The sequence below is a fragment of the Lissotriton vulgaris genome, unplaced genomic scaffold (assembly GCF_964263255.1).
Source record: "Lissotriton vulgaris unplaced genomic scaffold, aLisVul1.2 SCAFFOLD_2673, whole genome shotgun sequence".
NCBI lineage: Eukaryota > Metazoa > Chordata > Amphibia > Caudata > Salamandridae > Lissotriton > Lissotriton vulgaris.
The window spans coordinates 190,055-217,231 of record NW_028248662.1 but is presented as its reverse complement, the minus strand read 5'-3'; the positions used below and the strand labels follow the sequence as shown (position 1 = coordinate 217,231).

At 52.0% G+C, this 27,177-nt stretch overlaps 1 protein-coding gene across 1 annotated transcript in view; it reads left to right on the top strand.

Moving 5' to 3' along the window:
- Positions 1–27,177, top strand: part of LOC147663866 (uncharacterized) — a 74,408-nt gene that overhangs the window by 32,276 nt on the left and 14,955 nt on the right. Inside the window, exon 5 of the mRNA XM_086950141.1 lies at positions 6,306–6,400. Coding sequence (XP_086806267.1) covers positions 6,306–6,400 — 95 coding nt within the window. The remainder of the gene's footprint in view (positions 1–6,305; positions 6,401–27,177) is intronic.

The window sequence follows — 27,177 nt, the reverse complement described above, 5'->3', positions numbered from 1 at the left end:
GACTCTTCACAGTCCGGCTTCCGAGCCAAACACAGCACTGAGACCGCACTCATCGCAGCAACAGACGACATTCGAACTCTACTGGACAATGGAGACACAGTCGCCCTCATCCTCCTCGACCTCTCTGCTGCCTTCGACACAGTCTGTCATAGCACCCTGTTACAACGCATCAGAAACATCGGAATCCAAGGAAAATCACTCGACTGGATCACCTCGTTCCTTACCGGAAGAACTCAGAGAGTCCGCCTCCCACTGTTCAAGTCAGAGGCCACTGAAGTCATTTGCGGCGTGCCACAAGGATCTTCACTCAGCCCCACCCTCTTCAACGTATATATGAGCCCCCTCGCGACCATCGCACGCCAACACAACCTCAACATCATCTCCTACGCCGATGACACTCAACTGATCCTCTCACTCACCAAAGACCCTCTCACCGCCAAAACCAACCTACATGAAGGAATGAAAGAAGTCGCCGAGTGGATGAAGCACAGCCGTCTGAAACTGAATTCAGACAAAACAGAAGTCCTTATCCTAGGTACCTCTCCCTCCGCCTGGGACGACTCTTGGTGGCCAGAGGCCCTAGGAAAAGCACCCATCCCGACGGACCACGCACGGAACCTGGGTGTCATCCTGGACTCCTCACTCTCGATGACCAGACAAGTCAACGCCGTTTCAACATCCTGCTTTAACATTCTCCGCATGCTCAAAAAAACATTTTGCTGGAACCCCACCGAAACTAGAAAAACGGTCACCCATGCTCTGGTTACAAGCCGCCTGGACTACGGAAACACCCTATACGCCGGTACCACCGCCAAACTTCAGAAAAAACTCCAACGCATCCAGAACGCATCAGCCAGACTCATACTAGACATCCCGCGTAAAGACCACATTTCTGGCCACCTGAAAAACCTCCACTGGCTTCCCGTCAATAAGAGGATAACATTCCGCCTCCTAACCCACGCACACAAAGCACTTTACGAACTTGGACCCGAATGCCTCAACACACGACTTTCCTTCTACACCCCCCCGCCAGCTACGCTCTTCCAACCTAGCCCTTGCCGCTGTCCCTCGCATCAACAAAACCACCATGGGAGGAAGATCCTTCTCCTGCCTGGCGGCTAAAACCTGGAACTCACTTCCCATTCACCTTCGCCTCACTCAGAACCACCTAGCATTCAGAAAGCAACTTAAAACCTGGATATTCGACATGTAATTTCCCCTCCCACCCTCTCTCAAGCGCCTTGAGACCCTATGGGTATGTAGCGCGCTATATAAATTATTTGACTTGACTTGACTTGACTCCACCAGAACTTGGGGCACAGGGTGGAGCTGCTGGAGCTGCCCTTCTCCCCCTGCACAGCGGCCCTAAAATAAGATTTCATGTCAGATTTCTCCCTTTTGTTTTTGAGCTTCTTCATAGTAGGAAGGCTTGGGCTACCTCACGCAACAGGCATCTAGCTAAGGCTACTTCATCAGTGTGTTTTCCACCTGTCTCCAGCCTCAGCCTACTCTTTGCGTTACCTCTTCAATTGAAATGCTCTTTGGGCTACGTCGGTGGGATCTCCACCAAATACCAGGCTCTGTTTTCTGTTTGGGATCCCAATGCAGCTGAATGACATTGGGCAGCGCTCTCAAGAGGTTTTCTACCAACCACCAGCTCCTGTTTGTGGCTAATCTTCAGCTGAAAGCACCTATGACAAAAGCGTAGATTTCGATGCCGGAACACAGCTAGGTCAAAACTTGGTACTGTGGACCTACACTGCTACCGGGCGCGCTTACTATATTTCCATGCACATACTGTCACTCACAACATCAAGATATTCTGTTTACCATATGCCAATACTGGCCTGATGTTTAATCATACTTCAATCTAATCCTGGTTTTGTCTACCTTACAATATTATTGGTTCGGTGCTTGAACCTGTCCACATCTACTGCTTGTAGTGTGCGACTGTATCATTATCCTATGTGTTACACAGTGTTTCTTAGGCCTACAAGTTTTACTATACTACCACACTGTTTTGATGATGGCACATGCTTATATATGAACTAGGCTCTTGTCCGCCTTATGCCATTATTGGTTCGTTGCTTGAACTTATCAATGTTAGTCCCTGGCATTGTACGACTGCATCATTACCCTAAGCATTTATTGTGTTTCTGTGCATACAAGCTGACTTTGCCCACCGATATTGTCTTTCTGCATACACTGTGATTTCATGTTGATGTTGTCTTTTGGCCACGTTGTGATCTTTACCTACTATACTTCATATCAGCAGTAGTGTCCCTGCCTGTCCAATGTATGCTGTACAGGTTTACCCTGATGTCGTACCCATGTTATTAACGCTAGAACTGCTTAGTCCTCCCCGGCAAACTGGCCTACAAACAAGCGCAGACAGCATCTCCCCATCAAACCACCCAACACCAAGAGGTCCAACAAATGCGCCATCTGAGAATGCAAATGAATAGAGCGACGAGGGCACTCCAGCAGAGACCCCACACACCACACCGCACTAAAGTTCGCCCTCAGAAGATATCACCGCTCCCTCATAGAAGCCAAAAAAGATACCCTGGCCACTCGCATCGAAACCAGCAGCAGCCACTCAAAGGAACTATCCAACATCATATACAGAGCTCTCTGCCCCAGCAGCCATCAAAAACACAACCCCACACAGGACCTCTGCAACGCCCTGTTGAACCACTTCCACAACTAGATAGCAGACATCTACAGCAATTTCAACGCTCAATCAATGGAGATCATTCCACACGACTCCTGCCGACATCCCACACAACCACCTCACCGACTGGAACCCCCTCAACACTGAGACCACCGCGACCATCATGACTTCCTTACACTCAGGCACTCCGACAGACTCCTGCCCACACCACACCTTCATCTTAGGATGGAAGGACATCTGCCCTCCGCTCACTTACATCCTCAAAGCGGCCATCAACACCGCCACCTTCCCAGAAACATAGACACTCACAGAAGTGAGACCCCTCCTAAAGAAACTCACCGCAGACCCCAACGACCTCAAGATTTACCCCCCTCATCTCACTCCTCCTGTTCCATGTGAACGCCCTTGAAAAAGCCATAAACCACCAGCTCACAGATAACCTGGAGAGAAACAACCTACTAGACACCTCCCAATCCAGCTTCTTTACCACCCACAGCACAGAAATGGCCCTCATAGCCTCAACAGACTGCATCAGAACCATCATCGACTGTGGAGAATCCACTGCCCTTATCCTTCTCGACCTCTCTGCGGCCTCTGACACCGTGTCCCACCACATCCCGGTCAACAGACTTCACCACATCAGCATCAGAGGCAACGTACTCAAGCTAATCACCTCATTTTTACACAGGACGCTCACAAAGAATTTGTCTACCACCCTACACCTCCAAAGTCAAGGACGCCATCTGCGGCGTCCCCCAGGACTCCTCACTCAGCCCCACTTTCTTCAACTTCTACATGACTCCGCCAGCCAACATCGTCCGCAGCCACAGATTCAAAGTCATCTCATACACAGACGACCCCCAACTCATCCTATATGCCACTGAAGACCTGGCTGTTCGATTAAACGGCTCATACTTACCGCCTGGATACTGCCCGGGATGATAAGCCATACTCTACAAATCCTTTTGATATGACATGATAGGATATGATATGATACAAACCTTACCTCAGCCACTACCCATTGACACCTCGACCATTAATGAACTAAAGAAAATGAGCACACAGGTGCTACTGGGCAATCTAGGCACCAGTTACTGCACGGGTAACCCCCCACCAAATCCTGAACGACTTCCCCTCTCCACGCATCTCTGACCCTGCCCCCCTTTCCCCAGTAAAGACAACAGGCATTCCACCTAATCCATGGTATGACCCTCCGCTGCAACAGGGAATTATCTTGGCAGATCCCCTCCCCCGAGAAGGGCCCTAAATAGCCGTCTGTGCAATAGGACTGTACACCAATGTTACACCGCAACTCCACCATGGAAAGGTATGGCCCCAACTCATACCGTATTAGGTTCCCATGAAACCTCTGCAAAACTGCTGCAAAAAATGTCAAGCACAAATAAATTAAATAGACACTAATAACTGGCATCTTCTTCAGTCCTGCACACGGAGGCCTTAAAACTGACTTCATCTTCTATACTATGAATGTCCTTTATGGAACTAAGCTCACTGTATCCCCTTCCCAGAATGTCAACCGAGAAATGTCCATGACCATCTACAAAAACTGGAACATCCTAGTCCATGCCTCTAAACAAAACCTAACCCTCTTTGATCGCCACTTCCCTTAGCTCTGTGCCGCCATGCCATCTGGTTGCACCTCCACCCCCCCACATTGGAGAGCCAAGTCCCCTCACCCTCTACTAGAGAACTAATCCATGCACCCTCACCTCCACCCAATAATCTGTCTACTCTAAATCCTGCTTGCACTAACTCCACCCCCTTCAGCCCCCTCTATTGCCAGACAACCGAACGATACAGTTTGATTATCAGAATCATTCTTCCCCTACACATCCCACTTCCTGGACTCCTCCCAATCCGGCATCCAAAGCAACCACAGCACGGAGCCCGCACTCATCGCTGCCACCGATGACATCCGCTCCCTCCTCGACTGAGACTAGAGTGCAGCTGTCATCCTACTGGTCCTCTTGGCCGCTTACAACACAGTGTCCCACTGCACCATAATTATGAGACTCAAAATTGCCAGCATACGGCCGGATACAGCGAGTCAGACTACCCCCATTCCTTTCAGAATCTACACAGATCAGCTGCAGAGTGCCCCAGAGTTCCTCCGTGAGCTCCATCCTCTTCAACGTCTACATGGTCCTCCTTGCAGACATCATCAGAAGCCACAGACTCAACATTGTCTCCTACTCTGATGACAAGCAGCTGATCCTCACCAACGGACCCACAACCGCCAGATCCAACTTCCAGAGCAGAATGAAGACTCTCGCCACCTGGATGAAAGACAGCTGCCTCAAGCTCAACTCGGACAAGACTGAAGTGCTCAACCTGGGTCCCACCACTTGAGACTGGGATGACTCCTGGTGGCCAGCTGATCTGGGACCCCCACCCACCCCTTACGGACCATGCACTCAAGCTTGGCATCATACTGAACTCATTGCTCTCAATGAACCGCCAAATCAACTCAGTTTCCTCACCCTGCTTCTATACACTCTAGCTGCTTCGAAGGACATTCAGTTGGATCCCCATAGATTCCAGTAAGACCGTCACCCACGCACTCATCACCAGCAAATTCGACTACGGCAACACACTTTACGCCAGGATTCTCCTCGAAACAATTCAAGAAACTACAGTATGTTCAAAACGCAGCCGCCAGACTGGTTCTTGACATCTCCTGCCGCAGCCACATCACATAACAACTCCGACAACTCCACTGGCTCCCAGTCAACAAGAGAATCACCTTCAAGCTTCTCACACATGCCTACAAAGCTCTCCACAACATAGGACTAGCATACCTGGACCACCGCCTAGCATTCCTCGTACCCGCCAGATATCTCCCATCTGCCTATCGCGCCCTAGCCTCCGTCCCCAGGATCGACAAGACCAGAACTGGAGGAAGTTCCTTCTTCTTCCTTGCTGCCAAGACCTGGAACACCCTGCCCCTCCACCTCCAATCTGCGTCGCTGACCTAATTCAAGAAGGACCTTAAGACCTGGCTCTTCAAATGATACTCCAGACCCAGGAGGACCAGCCCTCCCCCCACCAGTACATTGAGACCCTCACGGGTGAGTAGTCATGCTTTACAAACCCCTGATTGGATTAATTGATTGGCACATGACACATGGCATTCTCCCACTTCTCAGCTAGAGCTACCTATTGAACCAACATCCTCACAGTCCATCAACCTCAGCATGAACCCGGCATCACACATCTCTGACCCCACCCCTGCGACACTTGCAAAAAATCTCAGCCGCACCATCTCTCCTGAATGGACCAAAATCACAAACTCCTCCCTCAAACTCTGCCAAGGCACCCCCCTTCTCAAAAAGCTGGACGCCGACCCGAACAATTGCAGACCTATCACTAACCTCCCGCTCCTCACCAAAATGATTGAAAAATATGTGCTTGCACAGCTCAACAAAAAATACGTCCAGTATAAAATAAATAATTGTTGGGGTGGAAGATAAACATTTCCTGTTAATGGATCTTGCATCACTGATTATTATTCTTTGTTAATAATTATGTTTAACAACTTGAAGAACAAAGAACCTGTTTCTCCCAACCATTCATTTGTGCTGTACTTCCTTTTTTATTGCTGGGTTTGCAGATATTGCATCAATTGGTTCCCCGAAAATTAAAACGGAGGATGACTCGTACTCTATCCATCACCTAGACTCTGAGAGAAGAGAGCGCATACCCAGCGGTGCAGGTGAGTGTCTATCCATCACCTAGACTCCGAGAGAAGAGAGCGCATACCCAGCGGTGCAGGTGAGTGTCTATCCATCACCTAGACTCCGAGAGAAGAGAGCGCATACCCAGCGGTGCAGGTGAGTGCCTATCCATCACATAGACTCCGAGAGCAGAGAGCGCATACCCAGCGGTACAGGTGAGTGTCTATCCATCACCTAGACTCCGAGAGCAGAGAGCGCATACCCAGCAGTGCAGGTGAGTGTCTATCCGTCACCTAGACTCCGAGAGAAGAGAGCGCCTACCCAGCGGTGCAGGTGAGTGTCTATCCATCACCTAGACTCCGAGAGAAGAGAGCGCATACCCTGCTGTGCAGGTGAGTGTCTATCCATCACCTAGACTCCGAGAGCAGAGAGCGCATACCCAGCGGTGCAGGTGAGTGTCTATCCGTCACCTAGACTCCGAGAGAAGAGAGCGCATACCCAGCGGTGCAGGTGAGTGTCTATCCATCACCTAGACTCCGAGAGAAGAGAGCGCATACCCAGCGGTGCAGGTGAGTGTCTATCCATCACCTAGACTCCGAGAGAAGAGCGCATACCCAGCGGTGCAGGTGAGTGTCTATCCGTCACCTAGACTCCGAGAGAAGAGAGCGCATACCCAGCGGTGCAGGTGAGTGTCTATCCGTCACCTAGACTCCGAGAGAAGAGCGCATACCCAGCGGTGCAGGTGAGTGTCTATCCATCACCTAGACTCCGAGAGCAAAGAGCGCATACCCAGCGGTGCAGGTGAGTGTCTATCCATCACCTAGACTCCGGGAGAAGAGAGCGCATACCCAGCGGTGCAGGTGAGTGTCTATCCGTCACCTAGACTCCGAGAGAAGAGAACGCATACCCAGCGGTGCAGGTGAGTGTCTATCCATCACCTAGACTCCGAGAGCAGAGAGCGCATACCCAGCGGTGCAGGTGAGTGTCTATCCATCACCTAGACTCCGAGAGAAGAGAGCGCATACCCAGCGGTGCAGGTGAGTGTCTATCCTTCACCTAGACTCCGAGAGCAGAGAGCGCATACCCAGCGGTGCAGGTGAGTGTCTATCCATCACCTAGACTCCGAGAGAAGAGAGCGCATACCCAGCGGTGCAGGTGAGTGTCTATCCGTCACCTAGACTCCGAGAGAAGAGAGCGCATACCCAGCGGTGCAGGTGAGTGTCTATCCATCACCTAGACTCCGAGAGAAGAGAACGCATACCCAGCGGTGCAGGTGAGTGTCTATCCATCACCTAGACTCCGAGAGAAGAGAGCGCATACCCAGCGGTGCAGGTGAGTGTCTATCCATCACCTAGACTCCGAGAGAAGAGAGCGCATACCCAGCGGTGCAGGTGAGTGTCTATCCATCACCTAGACTCCGAGAGAAGAGAGCGCATACCCAGCGGTGCAGGTGAGTGTCTATCCATCACCTAGACTCCGAGAGAAGAGAGCGCATACCCAGCGGTGCAGGTGAGTGTCTATCCGTCACCTAGACTCCGAGAGAAGAGAGCGCATACCCAGCGGTGCAGGTGAGTGTCTATCCGTCACCTAGACTCCGAGAGCAGAGAGCGCATACCCAGCGGTGCAGGTGAGTGTCTATCCATCACCTAGACTCCGAGAGGAGAGCGCATACCCAGCGGTGCAGGTGAGTGTCTATCTGTCACCTAGACTCCGAGAGAAGAGAGCGCATACCCAGCGGTACAGGTGAGTGTCTATCCATCACCTAGACTCCGAGAGAAGAGAGCGCATACCCAGCGGTGCAGGTGAGTGTCTATCCTTCACCTAGACTCCGAGAGAAGAGCGCATACCCAGCGGTGCAGGTGAGTGTCTATCCGTCACCTAGACTCCGAGAGAAGAGAGCCCATACCCAGCGGTGCAGGTGAGTGTCTATCCATCACCTAGACTCCGAGAGAAGAGAGCGCATACCCAGCGGTGCAGGTGAGTGTCTATCCATCACCTAGACTCCGAGAGAAGAGAGCGCATACCCAGCGGTGCAGGTGAGTGTCTATCCATCACCTAGACTCCGAGAGCAGAGAGCGCATACCCAGCGGTACAGGTGAGTGTCTATCCATCACCTAGACTCCTAAAGAAGAGAGCGCATACCCAGTGGTGCAGGTGAGTGTCTATCCATCACCTAGACTCCGAGAGAAGAGAGCGCATACCCAGCGGTGCAGGTGAGTGTCTATCCGTCACCTAGACTCCGAGAGAAGAGAGCGCATACCCTGCTGTGCAGGTGAGTGTCTATCCATCACCTAGACTCCGAGAGCAGAGAGCGCATACCCAGCGGTGCAGGTGAGTGTCTATCCGTCACCTAGACTCCGAGAGAAGAGAGCGCATACCCAGCGGTGCAGGTGAGTGTCTATCCATCACCTAGACTCCGAGAGAAGAGAGCGCATACCCAGCGGTGCAGGTGAGTGTCTATCCATCACCTAGACTCCGAGAGAAGAGAGCGCATACCCAGCGGTGCAGGTGAGTGTCTATCCGTCACCTAGACTCCGAGAGAAGAGAGCGCATACCCAGCGGTGCAGGTGAGTGTCTATCCATCACCTAGACTCCGAGAGAAGAGAGCGCATACCCAGTGGTGCAGGTGAGTGTCTATCCATCACCTAGACTCCGAGAGAAGAGAGCGCATACCCAGCGGTGCAGGTGAGTGTCTATCCGTCACCTAGACTCCGAGAGAAGAGAGCGCATACCCAGCGGTGCAGGTGAGTGTCTATCCGTCACCTAGACTCCGAGAGAAGAGCGCATACCCAGCGGTACAGGTGAGTGTCTATCCATCACCTAGACTCCTAAAGAAGAGAGCGCATACCCAGCGGTGCAGGTGAGTGTCTATCCATCACCTAGACTCCGAGAGAAGAGAGCGCATACCCAGCGGTGCAGGTGAGTGTCTATCCTTCACCTAGACTCCGAGAGCAGAGAGCGCATACCCAGCGGTGCAGGTGAGTGTCTATCCATCACCTAGACTCCGAGAGAAGAGAGCGCATACCCAGCGGTGCAGGTGAGTGTCTATCCGTCACCTAGACTCCGAGAGAAGAGAGCGCATACCCAGCGGTGCAGGTGAGTGTCTATCCGTCACCTAGACTCCGAGAGAAGAGAGCGCATACCCCGCGGTGCAGGTGAGTGTCTATCCATCACCTAGACTCCGAGAGCAGAGAGCGCATACCCAGCGGTGCAGGTGAGTGTCTATCCATCACCTAGACTCCGAGAGAAGAGAGCGCATACCCAGCGGTGCAGGTGAGTGTCTATCCGTCACCTAGACTCCGAGAGAAAAGAGCGCAATCCCAGCGGTGCAGGTGAGTGTCTATCCATCACCTAGACTCCGAGAGAAGAGAGCGCATACCCAGCGGTGCTGGTGAGTGTCTATCCGTCACCTAGACTCCGAGAGCAGAGAGCGCATACCCAGCGGTGCAGGTGAGTGTCTATCCATCACCTAGACTCCGAGAGCAGAGAGCGCATACCCAGCGGTGCAGGTGAGTGTCTATCCATCACCTAGACTCCGAGAGCAGAGAGCGCATACCCAGCGGTGCAGGTGAGTGTCTATCCATCACCTAGACTCCAGGAGAAGAGAGCGCATACCCAGCGGTGCTGGTGAGTGTCTATCCATCACCTAGACTCCGAGAGCAGAGAGCGCATACCCAGCGGTGCAGGTGAGTGTCTATCCGTCACCTAGACTCCGAGAGCAGAGAGCGCATACCCAGCGGTGCAGGTGAGTGTCTATCCATCACCTAGACTCCGAGAGAAGAGAGCGCATACCCAGCGGTGCAGGTGAGTGTCTATCCATCAGCTAGACTCCGAGAGAAGAGAGCGCATACCCAGCGGTGCAGGTGAGTGTCTATCCATCACCTAGACTCCGAGAGAAGAGAGCGCATACCCAGCGGTGCAGGTGAGTGTCTATCCATCACCTAGACTCCGAGAGCAGAGAGCGCATACCCAGCGGTGCAGGTGAGTGTCTATCCGTCACCTAGACTCCGAGAGAAGAGAGCGCCTACCCAGCGGTGCAGGTGAGTGTCTATCCATCACCTAGACTCCGAGAGAAGAGAGCGCATACCCAGCGGTGCAGGTGAGTGTCTATCCATCACCTAGACTCCGAGAGAAGAGAGCGCATACCCTGCTGTGCAGGTGAGTGTCTATCCATCACCTAGACTCCGAGAGCAGAGAGCGCATACCCAGCGGTGCAGGTGAGTGTCTATCCGTCACCTAGACTCCGAGAGAAGAGAGCGCATACCCAGCGGTGCAGGTGAGTGTCTATCCGTCACCTAGACTCCGAGAGCAGAGAGCGCATACCCAGCGGTGCAGGTGAGTGTCTATCCATCACCTAGACTCCGAGAGCAGAGAGCGCATACCCAGCGGTGCAGGTGAGTGTCTATCCATCACCTAGACTCCGAGAGCAGAGAGCGCATACCCAGCGGTGCAGGTGAGTGTCTATCCGTCACCTAGACTCCGAGAGAAGAGAGCGCATACCCAGCGGTGCAGGTGAGTGTCTATCCATCACCTAGACTCCGAGAGAAGAGAGCGCATACCCAGCGGTGCAGGTGAGTGTCTATCCATCACCTAGACTCCGAGAGAAGAGAGCGCATACCCAGCGGTGCAGGTGAGTGTCTATCCATCAGCTAGACTCCGAGAGAAGAGAGCGCATACCCAGCGGTGCAGGTGAGTGTCTATCCATCACCTAGACTCCGAGAGAAGAGAGCGCATACCCAGCGGTGCAGGTGAGTGTCTATCCATCACCTAGACTCCGAGAGAAGAGAGCGCATACCCAGCGGTGCAGGTGAGTGTCTATCCATCACCTAGACTCCGAGAGAAGAGAGCGCATACCCAGCGGTGCAGGTGAGTGTCTATCCGTCACCTAGACTCCGAGAGAAGAGAGCGCATACCCAGCGGTGCAGGTGAGTGTCTATCCGTCACCTAGACTCCGAGAGAAGAGAGCGCATACCCCGCGGTGCAGGTGAGTGTCTATCCGTCACCTAGACTCCGAGAGAAGAGAGCGCATACCCAGCGGTGCAGGTGAGTGTCTATTCATCACCTAGACTCCGAGAGAAGAGAGCGCATACCCAGCGGTGCAGGTGAGTGTCTATCCGTCACCTAGACTCCGAGAGAAGAGAGCGCATACCCAGCGGTGCAGGTGAGTGTCTATCCATCACCTAGACTCCGAGAGAAGAGAGCGCATACCCAGCGGTGCAGGTGAGTGTCTATCCTTCACCTAGACTCCGAGAGCAGAGAGCGCATACCCAGCGGTACAGGTGAGTGTCTATCCATCACCTAGACTCCTAAAGAAGAGAGCGCATACCCAGCGGTGCAGGTGAGTGTCTATCCATCACCTAGACTCCGAGAGAAGAGAGCGCATACCCAGCGGTGCAGGTGAGTGTCTATCCATCACCTAGACTCCGAGAGCAGAGAGCGCATACCCAGCGGTGCAGGTGAGTGTCTATCCATCACCTAGACTCCGAGAGAAGAGAGCGCATACCCAGCGGTGCAGGTGAGTGTCTATCCATCACCTAGACTCCGAGAGAAGAGAGCGCATACCCAGCGGTGCAGGTGAGTGTCTATCCTTCACCTAGACTCCGAGAGAAGAGAGCGCATACCCAGTGGTGCAGGTGAGTGTCTATCCATCACCTAGACTCCGAGAGAAGAGAGCGCATACCCAGCGGTGCAGGTGAGTGTCTATCCATCACCTAGACTCCGAGAGAAGAGAGCGCAAACCCAGCGGTGCAGGTGAGTGTCTATCCATCACCTAGACTCCGAGAGAAGAGAGCGCATACCCAGCGGTGCTGGTGAGTGTCTATCCGTCACCTAGACTCCGAGAGCAGAGAGCGCATACCCAGCGGTGCAGGTGAGTGTCTATCCATCACCTAGACTCCGAGAGAAGAGAGCGCATACCCAGCGGTACAGGTGAGTGTCTATCCGTCACCTAGACTCCGAGAGCAGAGAGCGCATACCCCGCGGTGCAGGTGAGTGTCTATCCATCACCTAGACTCCGAGAGCAGAGAGCGCATACCCAGCGGTGCAGGTGAGTGTCTATCCATCACCTAGACTCCGAGAGAAGAGAGCGCATACCCAGCGGTGCAGGTGAGTGTCTATCCATCACCTAGACTCCGAGAGCAGAGAGCGCATACCCAGCGGTGCAGGTGAGTGTCTATCCATCACCTAGACTCCGAGAGAAGAGAGCGCATACCCAGTGGTGCAGGTGAGTGTCTATCCATCACCTAGACTCCGAGAGAAGAGAGCGCATACCCAGTGGTGCAGGTGAGTGTCTATCCATCACCTAGACTCCGAGAGCAGAGAGCGCATACCCAGCGGTGCAGGTGAGTGTCTATCCATCACCTAGACTCCGAGAGCAGAGAGCGCATACCCAGCGGTGCAGGTGAGTGTCTATCCATCACCTAGACTCCGAGAGCAGAGAGCGCATACCCAGCGGTGCAGGTGAGTGTCTATCCATCACCTAGACTCCGAGAGAAGAGAGCGCATACCCAGCGGTGCAGGTGAGTGTCTATCCATCACCTAGACTCCGAGAGAAGAGAGCGCATACCCAGCGGTGCAGGTGAGTGTCTATCCATCACCTAGACTCCGAGAGAAGAGAGCGCATACCCAGCGGTGCAGGTGAGTGTCTATCCATCACCTAGACTCCGAGAGAAGAGAGCGCATACCCAGCGGTGCAGGTGAGTGTCTATCCATCACCTAGACTCCGAGAGAAGAGAACGCATACCCAGCGGTGCAGGTGAGTGTCTATCCATCACCTAGACTCCGAGAGAAGAGCGCATACCCCGCGGTGCAGGTGAGTGTCTATCCGTCACCGAGACTCCGAGAGAAGAGAGCGCATACCCAGCGGTGCAGGTGAGTGTCTATCCATCACCGAGACTCCGAGAGAAGAGAGCGCATACCCAGCGGTGCAGGTGAGTGCCTATCCGTCACCTAGACTCCGAGAGCAGAGAGCGCATACCCAGCGGTGCAGGTGAGTGTCTATCCATCAGCTAGACTCCGAGAGAAGAGAGCGCATACCCAGCGGTGCAGGTGAGTGTCTATCCTTCACCTAGACTCCGAGAGAAGAGAGCGCATACCCAGCGGTGCAGGTGAGTGTCTATCCATCACCTAGACTCCGAGAGAAGAGAGCGCATACCCCGCGGTGCAGGTGAGTGTCTATCCATCACCTAGACTCCGAGAGAAGAGAGCGCATACCCAGCGGTGCAGGTGAGTGTCTATCCGTCACCTAGACTCCGAGAGAAGAGAGCGCATACCCAGCGGTGCAGGTGAGTGTCTATCCGTCACCTAGACTCCAGGAGAAGAGAGCGCATACCCAGCGGTGCTGGTGAGTGTCTATCCATCACCTAGACTCCGAGAGCAGAGAGCGCATACCCAGCGGTGCAGGTGAGTGCCTATCCGTCACCTAGACTCCGAGAGAAGAGAGCGCATACCCAGCGGTGCAGGTGAGTGCCTATCCGTCACCTAGACTCCGAGAGCAGAGAGCGCATACCCAGCGGTGCAGGTGAGTGTCTATCCATCACCTAGACTCCGAGAGAAGAGAGCGCATACCCAGCGGTGCAGGTGAGTGTCTATCCGTCACCTAGACTCCGAGAGAAGAGAGCGCATACCCAGCGGTGCAGGTGAGTGTCTATCCATCACCTAGACTCCGAGAGAAGAGAGCGCATACCCAGTGGTGCAGGTGAGTGTCTATCCATCACCTAGACTCCGAGAGCAGAGAGCGCATACCCAGCGGTGCAGGTGAGTGTCTATCCATCACCTAGACTCCGAGAGAAGAGAGCGCATACCCAGCGGTGCAGGTGAGTGTCTATCCATCACCTAGACTCCGAGAGCAGAGAGCGCATACCCAGCGGTGCAGGTGAGTGTCTATCCGTCACCTAGACTCCGAGAGAAGAGAGCGTATACCCAGCGGTGCAGGTGAGTGTCTATCCATCACCTAGACTCCGAGAGAAGAGAGCGCATACCCAGCGGTGCAGGTGAGTGTCTATCCATCACCTAGACTCCGAGAGAAGAGAGCGCATACCCAGCGGTGCAGGTGAGTGTCTATCCTTCACCTAGACTCCGAGAGCAGAGAGCGCATACCCAGCGGTGCAGGTGAGTGTCTATCCATCACCTAGACTCCGAGAGAAGAGAGCGCATACCCAGCGGTGCCGGTGAGTGTCTATCCGTCACCTAGACTCCAAGAGAAGAGAACGCATACCCAGCGGTGCAGGTGAGTGTCTATCCTTCACCTAGACTCCGAGAGAAGAGAGCGCATACCCAGCGGTGCAGGTGAGTGTCTATCCTTCACCTAGACTCCGAGAGAAGAGAGCGCATACCCAGCGGTGCAGGTGAGTGTCTATCCTTCACCTAGACTCCGAGAGAAGAGAGCGCATACCCAGTGGTGCAGGTGAGTGTCTATCCATCACCTAGACTCCGAGAGCAGAGAGCGCATACCCAGCGGTGCAGGTGAGTGTCTATCCATCACCTAGACTCCGAGAGAAGAGAGCGCATACCCAGCGGTGCAGGTGAGTGTCTATCCATCACCTAGACTCCGAGAGCAGAGAGCGCATACCCAGCGGTGCAGGTGAGTGTCTATCCGTCACCTAGACTCCGAGAGCAGAGAGCGCATACCCATCGGTGCAGGTGAGTGTCTATCCGTCACCTAGACTCCGAGAGAAGAGAGCGCATAACCAGCGGTGCAGGTGAGTGTCTATCCGTCACCTAGACTCCGAGAGAAGAGATCGCATACCCAGCGGTACAGGTGAGTGTCTATCCGTCACCTAGACTCCGAGAGAAGAGAGCGCATACCCAGCGGTGCAGGTGAGTGTCTATCCATCACCTAGACTCCGAGAGCAGAGAGCGCATACCCAGCGGTGCAGGTGAGTGTCTATCCTTCACCTAGACTCCGAGAGCAGAGAGCGCATACCCAGCGGTGCAGGTGAGTGTCTATCCATCACCTAGACTCCGAGAGAAGAGAGCGCATACCCAGCGGTGCAGGTGAGTGTCTATCCGTCACCTAGACTCCGAGAGAAGAGAGCGCATACCCAGCGGTGCAGGTGAGTGTCTATCCATCACCTAGACTCCGAGAGAAGAGAGCGCATACCCTGCTGTGCAGGTGAGTGTCTATCCATCACCTAGACTCCGAGAGCAGAGAGCGCATACCCAGCGGTGCAGGTGAGTGTCTATCCGTCACCTAGACTCCGAGAGAAGAGAGCGCATACCCAGCGGTGCAGGTGAGTGTCTATCCGTCACCTAGACTCCGAGAGCAGAGAGCGCATACCCAGCGGTGCAGGTGAGTGTCTATCCATCACCTAGACTCCGAGAGAAGAGAGCGCATACCCAGCGGTGCAGGTGAGTGTCTATCCATCACCTAGACTCCGAGAGAAGAGAGCGCATACCCAGCGGTGCAGGTGAGTGTCTATCCATCACCTAGACTCCGAGAGAAGAGAGCGCATACCCAGCGGTGCAGGTGAGTGTCTATCCATCACCTAGACTCCGAGAGAAGAGAGCGCATACCCAGCGGTGCAGGTGAGTGTCTATCCGTCACCTAGACTCCGAGAGAAGAGAGCGCATACCCAGCGGTGCAGGTGAGTGTCTATCCGTCACCTAGACTCCGAGAGAAGAGAGCGCATACCCCGCGGTGCAGGTGAGTGTCTATCCGTCACCTAGACTCCGAGAGAAGAGAGCGCATACCCAGCGGTGCAGGTGAGTGTCTATCCGTCACCTAGACTCCGAGAGAAGAGAGCGCATACCCAGCGGTGCAGGTGAGTGTCTATCCGTCACCTAGACTCCGAGAGAAGAGAGCGCATGCCCAGCGGTGCAGGTGAGTGTCTATCCTTCACCTAGACTCCGAGAGAAGAGAGCGCATACCCAGCGGTGCAGGTGAGTGTCTATCCATCACCTAGACTCCGAGAGAAGAGAGCGCATACCCAGCGGTGCAGGTGAGTGTCTATCCTTCACCTAGACTCCGAGAGCAGAGAGCGCATACCCAGCGGTGCAGGTGAGTGTCTATCCTTCACCTAGACTCCGAGAGAAGAGAGCGCATACCCAGCGGTGCAGGTGAGTGTCTATTCGTCACCTAGACTCCGAGAGAAGAGAGCGCATACCCAGCGGTGCAGGTGAGTGTCTATCCATCACCTAGACTCCGAGAGAAGAGCGCATACCCAGCGGTGCAGGTGAGTGTCTATCCGTCACCTAGACTCCAAGAGAAGAGAGCGCATACCCAGCGGTGCAGGTGAGTGTCTATCCGTCACCTAGACTCCGAGAGCAGAGAGCGCATACCCAGCGGTGCAGGTGAGTGTCTATCCGTCACCTAGACTCCGAGAGAAGAGAGCGCATACCCAGCGGTGCAGGTGAGTGTCTATCCATCACCTAGACTCCGAGAGCAGAGAGCGCATACCCCGCGGTGCAGGTGAGTGTCTATCCATCACCTAGACGCCGAGAGAAGAGAGCGCATACCCAGCGGTGCAGGTGAGTGTCTATCCATCACCTAGACTCCGAGAGAAGAGAGCGCATACCCAGCGGTGCAGGTGAGTGTCTATCCATCAGCTAGACTCCGAGAGAAGAGAGCGCATACCCAGCGGTGCAGGTGAGTGTCTATCCGTCACCTAGACTCCGAGAGAAGAGATCGCATACCCAGCGGTACAGGTGAGTGTCTATCCGTCACCTAGACTCCGAGAGAAGAGAGCGCATACCCAGCGGTGCAGGTGAGTGTCTATCCATCACCTAGACTCTGAGAGAAGAGAGCGCATACCCAGCGGTGCAGGTGAGTGTCTATCCGTCACCTAGACTCCAGGAGAAGAGAGCGCATACCCAGCGGTGCAGGTGAGTGTCTATCCGTCACCTAGACTCCGAGAGAAGAGAGCGCATACCCAGCGGTGCAGGTGAGTGTCTATCCGTCACCTAGACTCCGAGAGAAGAGAGCGCATACCCAGCGGTGCAGGTGAGTGTCTATCCGTCACCTAGACTCCAGGAGAAGAGAGCGCATACCCAGCGGTGCAGGTGAGTGTCTATCCGTCACCTAGACTCCGAGAGAAGAGCGCATACCCAGCGGTGCAGGTGAGTGTCTATCCATCACCTAGACTCCGAGAGAAGAGAGCGCATACCCAGCGGTGCAGGTGAGTGTCTATCCGTCACCTAGACTCCGAGAGAAGAGCGCATACCCAGCGGTGCAGGTGAGTGTCTATCCATCACCTAGACTCCGAGAGAAGAGAGCGCATACCCAGTGGTGCAGGTGAGTGTCTATCCGTCACCTAGACTCCGAGAGAAGAGCGCATACCCAGCGGTGCAGGTGAGTGTCTATCCATCACCTAGACTCCGAGAGAAGAGAGCGCATACCCAGCGGTGCAGGTGAGTGTCTATCCTTCACCTAGACTCCGAGAGAAGAGAGCGCATACCCAGCGGTGCAGGTGAGTGTCTATCCGTCACCTAGACTCTGAGAGAAGAGAACGCATACCCAGCGGTGCAGGTGAGTGTCTATCCATCACCTAGACTCCGAGAGAAGAGCGCATACCCCGCGGTGCAGGTGAGTGTCTATCCATCACCTAGACTCCGAGAGAAGAGCGCTCATACCCAGCGGTGCAGGTGAGTGTCTATCCTTCACCTAGACTCCGAGAGAAGAGAGCGCATACCCAGCGGTGCAGGTGAGTGTCTATCCATCACCTAGACTCCGAGAGAAGAGAGCGCATACCCAGCGGTGCAGGTGAGTGTCTATCCATCACCTAGACTCCGAGAGAAGAGAGCGCATACCCAGCGGTGCAGGTGAGTGTCTATCCATCACCTAGACTCCGAGAGAAGAGAGCGCATACCCAGCGGTGCAGGTGAGTGTCTATCCATCACCTAGACTCCGAGAGAAGAGAACGCATACCCAGCGGTGCAGGTGAGTGTCTATCCGTCACCTAGACTCCGAGAGAAGAGAGCGCATACCCAGCGGTGCAGGTGAGTGTCTATCCGTCACCTAGACTCCGAGAGCAGAGAGCGCATACCCAGCGGTACAGGTGAGTGTCTATCCATCACCTAGACTCCGAGAGCATAGAGCGCATACCCAGCGGTGCAGATGAGTGTCTATCCGTCACCTAGACTCCGAGAGAAGAGAGCGCATACCCAGCGGTGCAGGTGAGTGTCTATCCATCACCTAGACTCCGAGAGCAGAGAGCGCATACCCAGCGGTGCAGGTGAGTGTCTATCCTTCACCTAGACTCCGAGAGCAGAGAGCGCATACCCAGCGGTGCAGGTGAGTGTCTATCCTTCACCTAGACTCCGAGAGCAGAGAGCGCATACCCAGCGGTGCAGGTGAGTGTCTATCCGTCACCTAGACTCCGAGAGAAGAGAGCGCATACCCAGCGGTGCAGGTGAGTGTCTATCCGTCACCTAGACTCCGAGAGAAGAGAACGCATACCCAGCGGTGCAGGTGAGTGTCTATCCGTCACCTAGACTCCGAGAGAAGAGAGCGCATACCCAGCGGTGCAGGTGAGTGAACTCGTCTACATGGATGCTCCAAGTCAAACAGTATCAGAAAGCAATAAAAAGAGATTCAATCTATACACTCATATTGGTAATAGGCAGGATTAGTATGCCCTGGAGTGTGTCCCATTCATAAACTTCGAAAGGAAACTGTCCCTCCACCTGTTACAGCGCTGAAGGCCATCACCAGGGACTCAGTACATAATGCCAGATGTCTACAAAACATCCTAGGTCAAGCAATAGTGGGGAGAGATATGAGAAACATTAGCAATGAGGCTAACGTATGAAATAGATAAAATGCGAATATTGTATCAACAAATTGAACGTAACACATGGAACAACTTCAGCTTCGATACAGATTCTCATTTCTATTTCTGTCAGTTGCACTAAAAGACTAAAGTAGAGACTTAATGTTGGAAACCCCGATGTCTATTTGTCCTGTACGAGTCACTTAATTTTCTTGTCATTGGCAAAAATTAAATCAAGGGTAAGTGGCAGTTTTATAGATGCCATTTAGGCTCTGCTGTACTGGATCAAGAACATTTTGTCTTTTATCAATCTCATGTTTTGTCATAGTCTGACCGGAATTACTCTGCCTTCGAAACAGATTGCTTACACATGAATATGGCGTGTATTGAAAGAAGACCTCTTATTATGGACTCTGAGCCATTTAAGTTCTGAATTGATCACTGACATTTTTAGATGTTTAAGTACTCTTTTATGTAAGAATAGCCTTCTGGCTACAAGGCCATTTTTCTGTGCGCAGTTTGAGTTACACTCAGTTGTACTCCTGGTTGGCGAATATTATATTTCGTCTTCGTACTTACTCCTGCGCTGCTGGAATAGTTCAGTCTTTCTTAGACAAAGTCAAGAAGGCTTAAGTATAGATGGACCCAGAGGAACTAGAGGATCTTCATTGAAAGACCTTCTTAATTTGACAACATTGATTGAATTTCACCCAACAAGCTATTTTTTGTTCTAGCGAAGGAATTACAGGTGAATGTTATCAAAATGTGTCCTGGCTCGACCATTTCTGGAGGAAGCGTGGGTCGGGTACAGAAACAAGGTGTGCCCGGTTGGAATATTTACCTCCCGACTTAATCTCTGAACTGGAAGTCAAAAATGCTCAGTGGGACAAGACTGCAGGCTGTACCTACAGAGTGCTCCACGGCAACGGATAGCTGCTGGACAAGGTTCTGGTGAAGCCGTTGCCTTTTGGCAGTAAATCTGAGACCCAGAGAAATTTGAATTCCCCACCCAGTGAAGCTCCCTTGCAAGCCGGATACTTTTGGCGCCTTCGCCCTGGGAAGATTTCTACGTTCTGACTCAGTCACTTTTTTGGAGCTTGGATTCTTCCAGCGAGACAAGGATGCAGGCTCTAACCGAAAAGTGTTCCACAAGGCCAGACACCATCCCCAACAGACTCTGCTGAACTGGATTTGCTGCTGCAGAGGTTTTCCAAGTGGGAACAACCTGCATCCTAAGGCCAGCTGGAATGCACTTTCGTCGGAACAGCTTGACCGGCTGGTCCCAGCCCCGCAGATGTCTTTAGATCCAAAAGGTTTCTGGGTTCAAGTTTTCAGGATATGTTAGGTACACTTTGATAAAAACCAAGGGTCCCAGGACAGACCTTGGGGTTCAAGACTCACTTCAGCAGAATCATCTAACCGCATGGACCAGGGCAGGTCTGCTGGGCAGTTGTAGTAAAGGCCTCTTGTAGCTTTTCATGTCCCTGTAGATTGAACAGGAGGTCAGCTTCTTTGTCCTGGGTTCAAGAGGGACAGCAGGTTCAGTCTTCCAGGCTCTTCTCAGGTCCCAGACTGCAAGTTCAGTCCTCTTCTGGTTCTGATCTTCCATATGTCCAGTAGTGTTCTGAAAATAGGCATTTATTCCCAGAACCAAACTGTTGGTGGGGGTGGGATTGCTGCCCCACAGCAAGCAATCCCACAGTGCCTCTCGCTGCCTACATGCAGGGGGACAAAACCTTTCTTCCCCTATGCAGAGCCTGTGTGCCCTCCCCAGAGGTGTGGGCAGGAAAATGAGCAATCCTTTCTCTGTGGTCCCTCTAACCCAGGTCTGGGGGTAGCTGTTATCCCTTTGGAATTGGAGGCTGCCTGACTAAGGGAACACAGAAGTGCCATGCCAAGGTGTCAGCTGTCTTTTGTCTGTGGTAGGGTAAGACTCTTGGAAGTGAACTTAGTTCCTGGACAAACCTCAGATAGTCATTCTGCCAAAGGAACAGAAACACCAACCCACACCCAAGGCGATTGTCCTGCTCAGGGAGAAAATGTCACACTTCAGCTGCCAAGTGAAAGCTGGAACTCGTGCAAATAGGCTTTCAGAGGCTTAAGGTGGTTAAAAGATAGCTTTCTAAAAGTACCCTTTCCTTATAATTGTTAAAAATTGATTCTACCATTAAATCAAATTTGAAATAACTACTAAAGTGCCTTTAAATTCGATTTCCAGCTGTTTCCTAACTGAAGTTTGCTTTATTAAATGTAACAATGTAATTCAGTGTCTTCCCCAGTTATGCGGCATTGGCTTGCTAGTCTTTTGGCTGTTTACAATCTTGAAAAGGGGATATACGAAAGGAAAGGAAAAAGGGGTAGGGCATTAGGTAAGAAGATCTGGAAACCGTTGATGCTGTGGAAAAGGGACATAGTGGAGGAATAGCGGAGTGGTGTTAGAAACGATGTACGGGTATATCCCGCTCAGTCCTATTGGAATAGGTGTATGTACGAAAGGCCTATGGTAACTCATCTTTTCTTTTACAATTGGGAATAATGTACTTTGAATGGAAAAGTAAATAACATTTGTAATTTTGTTTTTGGATTATATGTTGTGCTGTGCTATATGTGCAAACATTTCTCAATAAAAATATTTTTTTTTTTAAAGTAATTCAGTGTATTCCTGTGGGGTGTGGCCACGGAGGCCAAAATGGCGGACATGGATTAGATGAGCTCTGCAGCGCGATCCCATAATCTGCATTTTTATCCTCAACCCGACCGCCATCGACTCCTCTGATTGAACACAGACGCTGTCATCGGAGCTTGGGAACCAGCTGCAGCAGGAGCGGCCTCCGTGGGATAGGTAGCTCTCAACAGCAGCCCGCTCTGAAGCCACGTGGCCATTGGTATCCGGGGAAATACACAGACTGGTTAGACTGTTGCCGGGCGGGGCTCGCCTTATCCCACCTCACAACTCCCTGCTCTGCACTCTCCCCTTGTTCGTCCAGAGAAGAAAACTTGCTGTATATTGGTCAGGGTCCCAAGGCCTCTGGAGCAGCCACTGCCACGGCCTGAGCCATTCGCCCCTGTGGTAATTATCAACAAGTGGGGAACACCCCACAAGGGCAGCATACATCTCTCTGGACCAGCAGAACCTTTCATCACGGCTCTGGGTGTGCGGCTAATGCAATTGTTTGATTCACCTGGTCTGCGCTTGGGTTGACAGTAGGTCTGGAGGCCAGTATTACGGGACAGCACAGGTCTTGCATGACTCATTCTGGCCAAACGGCCCACATTACATAGACTCCAAATGGATTCTCTGCTTACCTGATATTTCTTCACTGGGGCTCCCTTCTGGTGCACACCATCTGCAGGGGTGTACTAGTGTCTTTTACTGACCACTGTGGACTACACAGATGGACCGCTCCAAGGTGCCTGACCGGTGCCTGACAGGGACCTGACTGCCCTCAATCAAATATTGCGGGAGCCTTAACCTGATGACGTTGGCTGGAGGCCGCCGCTGTTTCTACCTTCCCTATAGGGCACAATACCAGACTGTTTCCAGGACCTGTTGTGGCCTACATACCTGTTTCTCCCCAGACACCATCTGCCGCTCTGGGCTTCTCTTGCTGTGGGGTGTCGCTGCCTGAGCAGGCACCCGCAAGCCAGCCTAAATCCGAAATACGCCACTGTACCCTTAAGCAAAGCTGAAACCACAGATGCAAAGATGTAACTCCTCCGATCCGGTGCCCAGCTCATACACTCATGACCACTGATGCCGCTGTTGGGTGTTCAGCAGCCTGCAGAATCCAATCGTGCCTCAGTTCTAGGTAAACTTGATGTGGTGCTTGCAAGAATAGATCCCTGGAAAATAAAATAGATGCTCTAGCTATAGATCTCACACTACTGAGAGATTATCATCGGAAACTCTACACAGCGCTCACTTAAAGGAACAATCACTGGCAACTATCCAACCTCAAACACAGCACATGCAGTCCCGCCTGCGTACACTATGCTAGGAGGTACGAACCCAATTGCAACATCTCATTCTGAGAAAGTCTTTATGATACCTACTTGTGGTTCTAAAATAAACAACTATATATTTTTATGTACAAAACAATTGGCCAAGAGTTCAGTTCTCGAGTGTGTGAGACCATTTGCTGACCGAGTGTGTACAACAAATGCTTTACACTGTCCTCTGGTACTGCCTCACTACTCGACCAAGCTACCTCTTTAGAAGTTATATCTAACTTTAGCCTCTGCCAAACCTCTGGGGACTGTGGACTCTGTGCACAGTGCCCCTTACTTTGGTCCAGTATATACAGAGCCACTTTCTTACAATGGGCGCCTTGCAGGTCCTTTCTGGCAGGGACTCCTTTTAGAGACAACCGTCTAAAGGCAGCTCTAAGCCACTTGCCCAGAATCTGCCCAATCCTACTAAAGGCAGCAACAGGGCTATCACCAGCAGGGTTGTAGGGGTTTCACAAGAGGCTCCTTTAGGGAGGATAAGCTCTAAGGGCAGAGGCACCCCAGTAAGGAGGCTTACCCTATATCCCCCGACCACACAAGACCTGTCGGTGGAAGTTTGCAGCATTTTCTTCCCTGCAAGGAGATCACCCCTGACCAGTGACTCTTGCCCATACTGGAGCACGGTTACTGCCTAGAGCTCGTTGCCACCCCACCAAACATTCCTCCTCGCACCCACACCCTGAGACCGACACACCTTACACTGCTACACTAGGAGGTTCAGGCGCTCCTGTCCAAAGGAGCCATTGAGCTAGTGCCCATCACCACCAGGGCAAAGGCGCCTACTCCATATACTTCCCCATTCCCAAAAAGGACAGATCTCTCTGGCCAATCCTCGCCCTGCACCCTCTCCGTAGATACATCCTGCCAGAATACTTTCACGTGTGCAAGGTGAGTTCATGGCCATTCTTGACCTGAAGGACACCTACTTCTACATCTAGATTCATCCATCTCATCTTTGCCACCTCCACTTCACAGTAAGTGGCCAGCACTTCCAGTACTACCCTTCGGAGTCACTACTGCCTGAGAGTCTTTACCAAACATTTAGCATTAGTATTTGCTCACCTCCGAAAAAAGAGAAATCACATGACTGGCTGATCAAGAACGCAAGCAGACAAAAATGCCTGACTCACACTCAGATCCCTCCTACGCAGTCTAGGTTTCATGGTGCATGCCAGCACCCTTCACTCTCTGCCGCGATGGAACAGCAAAAACCTTTTGCAAGGCGGTCGATATGCAGACCCAATTCTGCAGGTGACCATCACAATGAACACATCGCTAGCTGGCTTGGGGGCCCATCGCAACAATATGAGAGTCTAATGTCTTTGTTCAATGTGTTTGGCCACCTCATTGCAGGCGTCTACACATCAACCACTTGGAACTGTTAGCCATTTATCTAGCGCTCCAGCTTTTCTCCAACAGTTCCAAGGCAAGGTAGTTGTGGTGCATACAGAGTACACAACCGTGTTCTACCTTCATAAACAAGGAGACACATTCGCACCTCACCTGTCATCCCTAGCACAACAGATGCCTTCCGGAGTGGAGAACAATTTTGCAGACCTGCTCAGGAGGACACGGCAACAAGCCCACAAGCGGAAACTGCACCTGAAAGTCCTGCTTCATTACTTCCACAGGGGGAGCTCCCCAGACAAAGACCTTTTTACATCTGCAGAAAACGTGTAATGCTAAAACTTCGCCAACAGGTTTCTAAACACCCAGTCCAAGGGCAGTGCTCTGTGGATGAACTGGTAACGGATCTTTGCCTACGCTTATCCTCATCTCCTCCTATTCCATTTGGTGAGGAAGACAACCATGATTCTGAACCCTGCTAGAGATATCCATTGTTCCACCTGAGTAGCTCCTGAACAGGCCGGACTTACCTCCTCAATACCAAGGCAAAGTCCGGCACCCAGACCCCAGGCGCCTCAATCTAGTGATTTGGCTCCTGAGGTCTTAGAGTTTGGTTACCTTGGTCTGCTGCAGGAGGGCATAAAAATTATAAAAGAGGCTCGTAGGCCCACCAAACACTTGCTACACTGCAAAGTGGAAGTGTTTTGTGCACTACTGTATACCAAACAACATCAATCTGTCAACCCCTCCAGTGACATTATTTGTTACTGCCTACATCTTCAAAGAACAGATTTAGGTTGCACGTCCATCAGGCTACATCTAGCTGCCATTGCTGATATATGCAGAACCGAAAGTATTCTTTCCTCTTCAAAATCCCGGCAATGAAAGCATTCATGGAGGGCCTTAAGTATGTAATTTCATTGCGGGTGCTCTCTTGTCCTGGTTTGGAACCTTAAAATTGTCCTTACTTAACTCCCAGGACTCCCTTTCGAGCCACTGCATCCTTGCCCCCTTCAGTTCCTATCCTGGAAGATTGCCTTCCTCATATCAATCACGTCACTTAGGTGTGTCAGTGAGTTGCAGGCCCTCGTTCTTTAATAATCTTTTTTCCAACTCCATAAAGACAAAGTGGTTCTTAGAAGCAATCGTAAGGTTTTGTCCAAAGTGCTCTTCCCTTTCCGCCTTAATTTGTCTATATTATTTCCAGTGTTTTACCTCAACCTGACTCTATCGCTGAAAGGGCACTCCACACACTTGACGTTAAGCGTGCTCTTTTGTATTACACAGTCAGGACCAAATCGCTGTGTGTATGTTTTTGCCAGCCTGATAATTCCATCCCATTTCAAAGGCAGTATTTGCCAGACCTGCTATACTGACACTAAAAGCGCCCTACCTTCCCGCCCCAGGCCACACTCCACTCGCAAACAGGGAGCTACTATGGAGCTCTTGGGCAGTATACCCATTGCTGATACTGTGGAGCTGCTCTGTGGTCCACTCCGCACACATTTGCAAAACACTGTGGACGTTCAGGCAAAGTAGCAGGCTTGCGTTGGTCAAGCTGTCCTCAAGACATTGTTTCAGACCTTTGCACCAAGCACTGTCTAGCCACCGCTTAAGGGTGTACTGCTGTACAGTCTTTGCGCAGCATGTGTTTCTACAGCCACTCATGCAATGAATAGAATATGTGCTTAGCCAGTAAGCATCTGTTCGATGCTTGTAGTGCTTTAGATTCACATGTGCCCACCCACCTTCCCGGAAGCCAGTGGGTGCTGCAGGTATCTTTTAATTTTAATGCCTTTCTTTTCTACTTGCATGGTCACTTAACTTCTATACGCACTACTCCATACATACTCTCACCTGCTGGGCGAAAAGTAAATTAACAATGGAGTTAGTGACATGTCGGTGAGTGGCGCATTTACCGCCAGAGGAGTTACTGAAACCTCAGGACTCAAAAGCTTTCATCGAAGAAAAACAACTTGCAACATCTGACCCAAACACTAAATGGCAGGAGTATGTCCAGCATGGGAATCTACAGCACTACATGCCAAGGATAGGTGCTTACAGGGTACGTTGCATTTTTCTTTCTGTATGTTACCCATATTTAAAAATACAGATAGGAAACTTGATGGTTTTCTGTCCATATTTATGTATAAAAATGAGTTCAAACTGAAAATCGGGAGCCCTAGTAATAATTATAACCTGCAGTGATTGGGTTTATGCCTCTCTGGGATATTCACATATACCGGTACTGGCAGGATTTCCTGTATCTCCCTCCGGCCCACGGAGGTGACGAAGACTGCGATCAGCACCCAGACGAGGCGGTGAGGAGTGCGGAGGATCCCGACCAGAGCCTAGCCGAAAGAAGCAAGGTCCGAGGTGTCAAGAGGCCCACCAGTTTCCGAAGTATCCACGTGTCGAGTCGAGTCGAGTCTGGTCCAGTCCAGTCGAGTTTTCCGAGGCCTTCTGTTTCCGTGCTTCCCGGTGAGTACCATTGCTGGGACGTATCTAGACGGGTGCATTATTATGTATCCGGTAAAGACGGGTTTGGGTACACAAATTCGGTCTGCACTGTTTTAGACAGTGTATCTGTACTGTTTAGCAGTATATCAGTTATTCAGGTTCTTGCACTGTTCTTAGCAGTGTATCTGTGCTGTTTAGCAGTACATCCAGTATAGGGGGGTAGTCATATATGTCTCAAATGTCTTTCATGTGATTAATGTCGTGGTATGAGTGACTGTTTTTAATG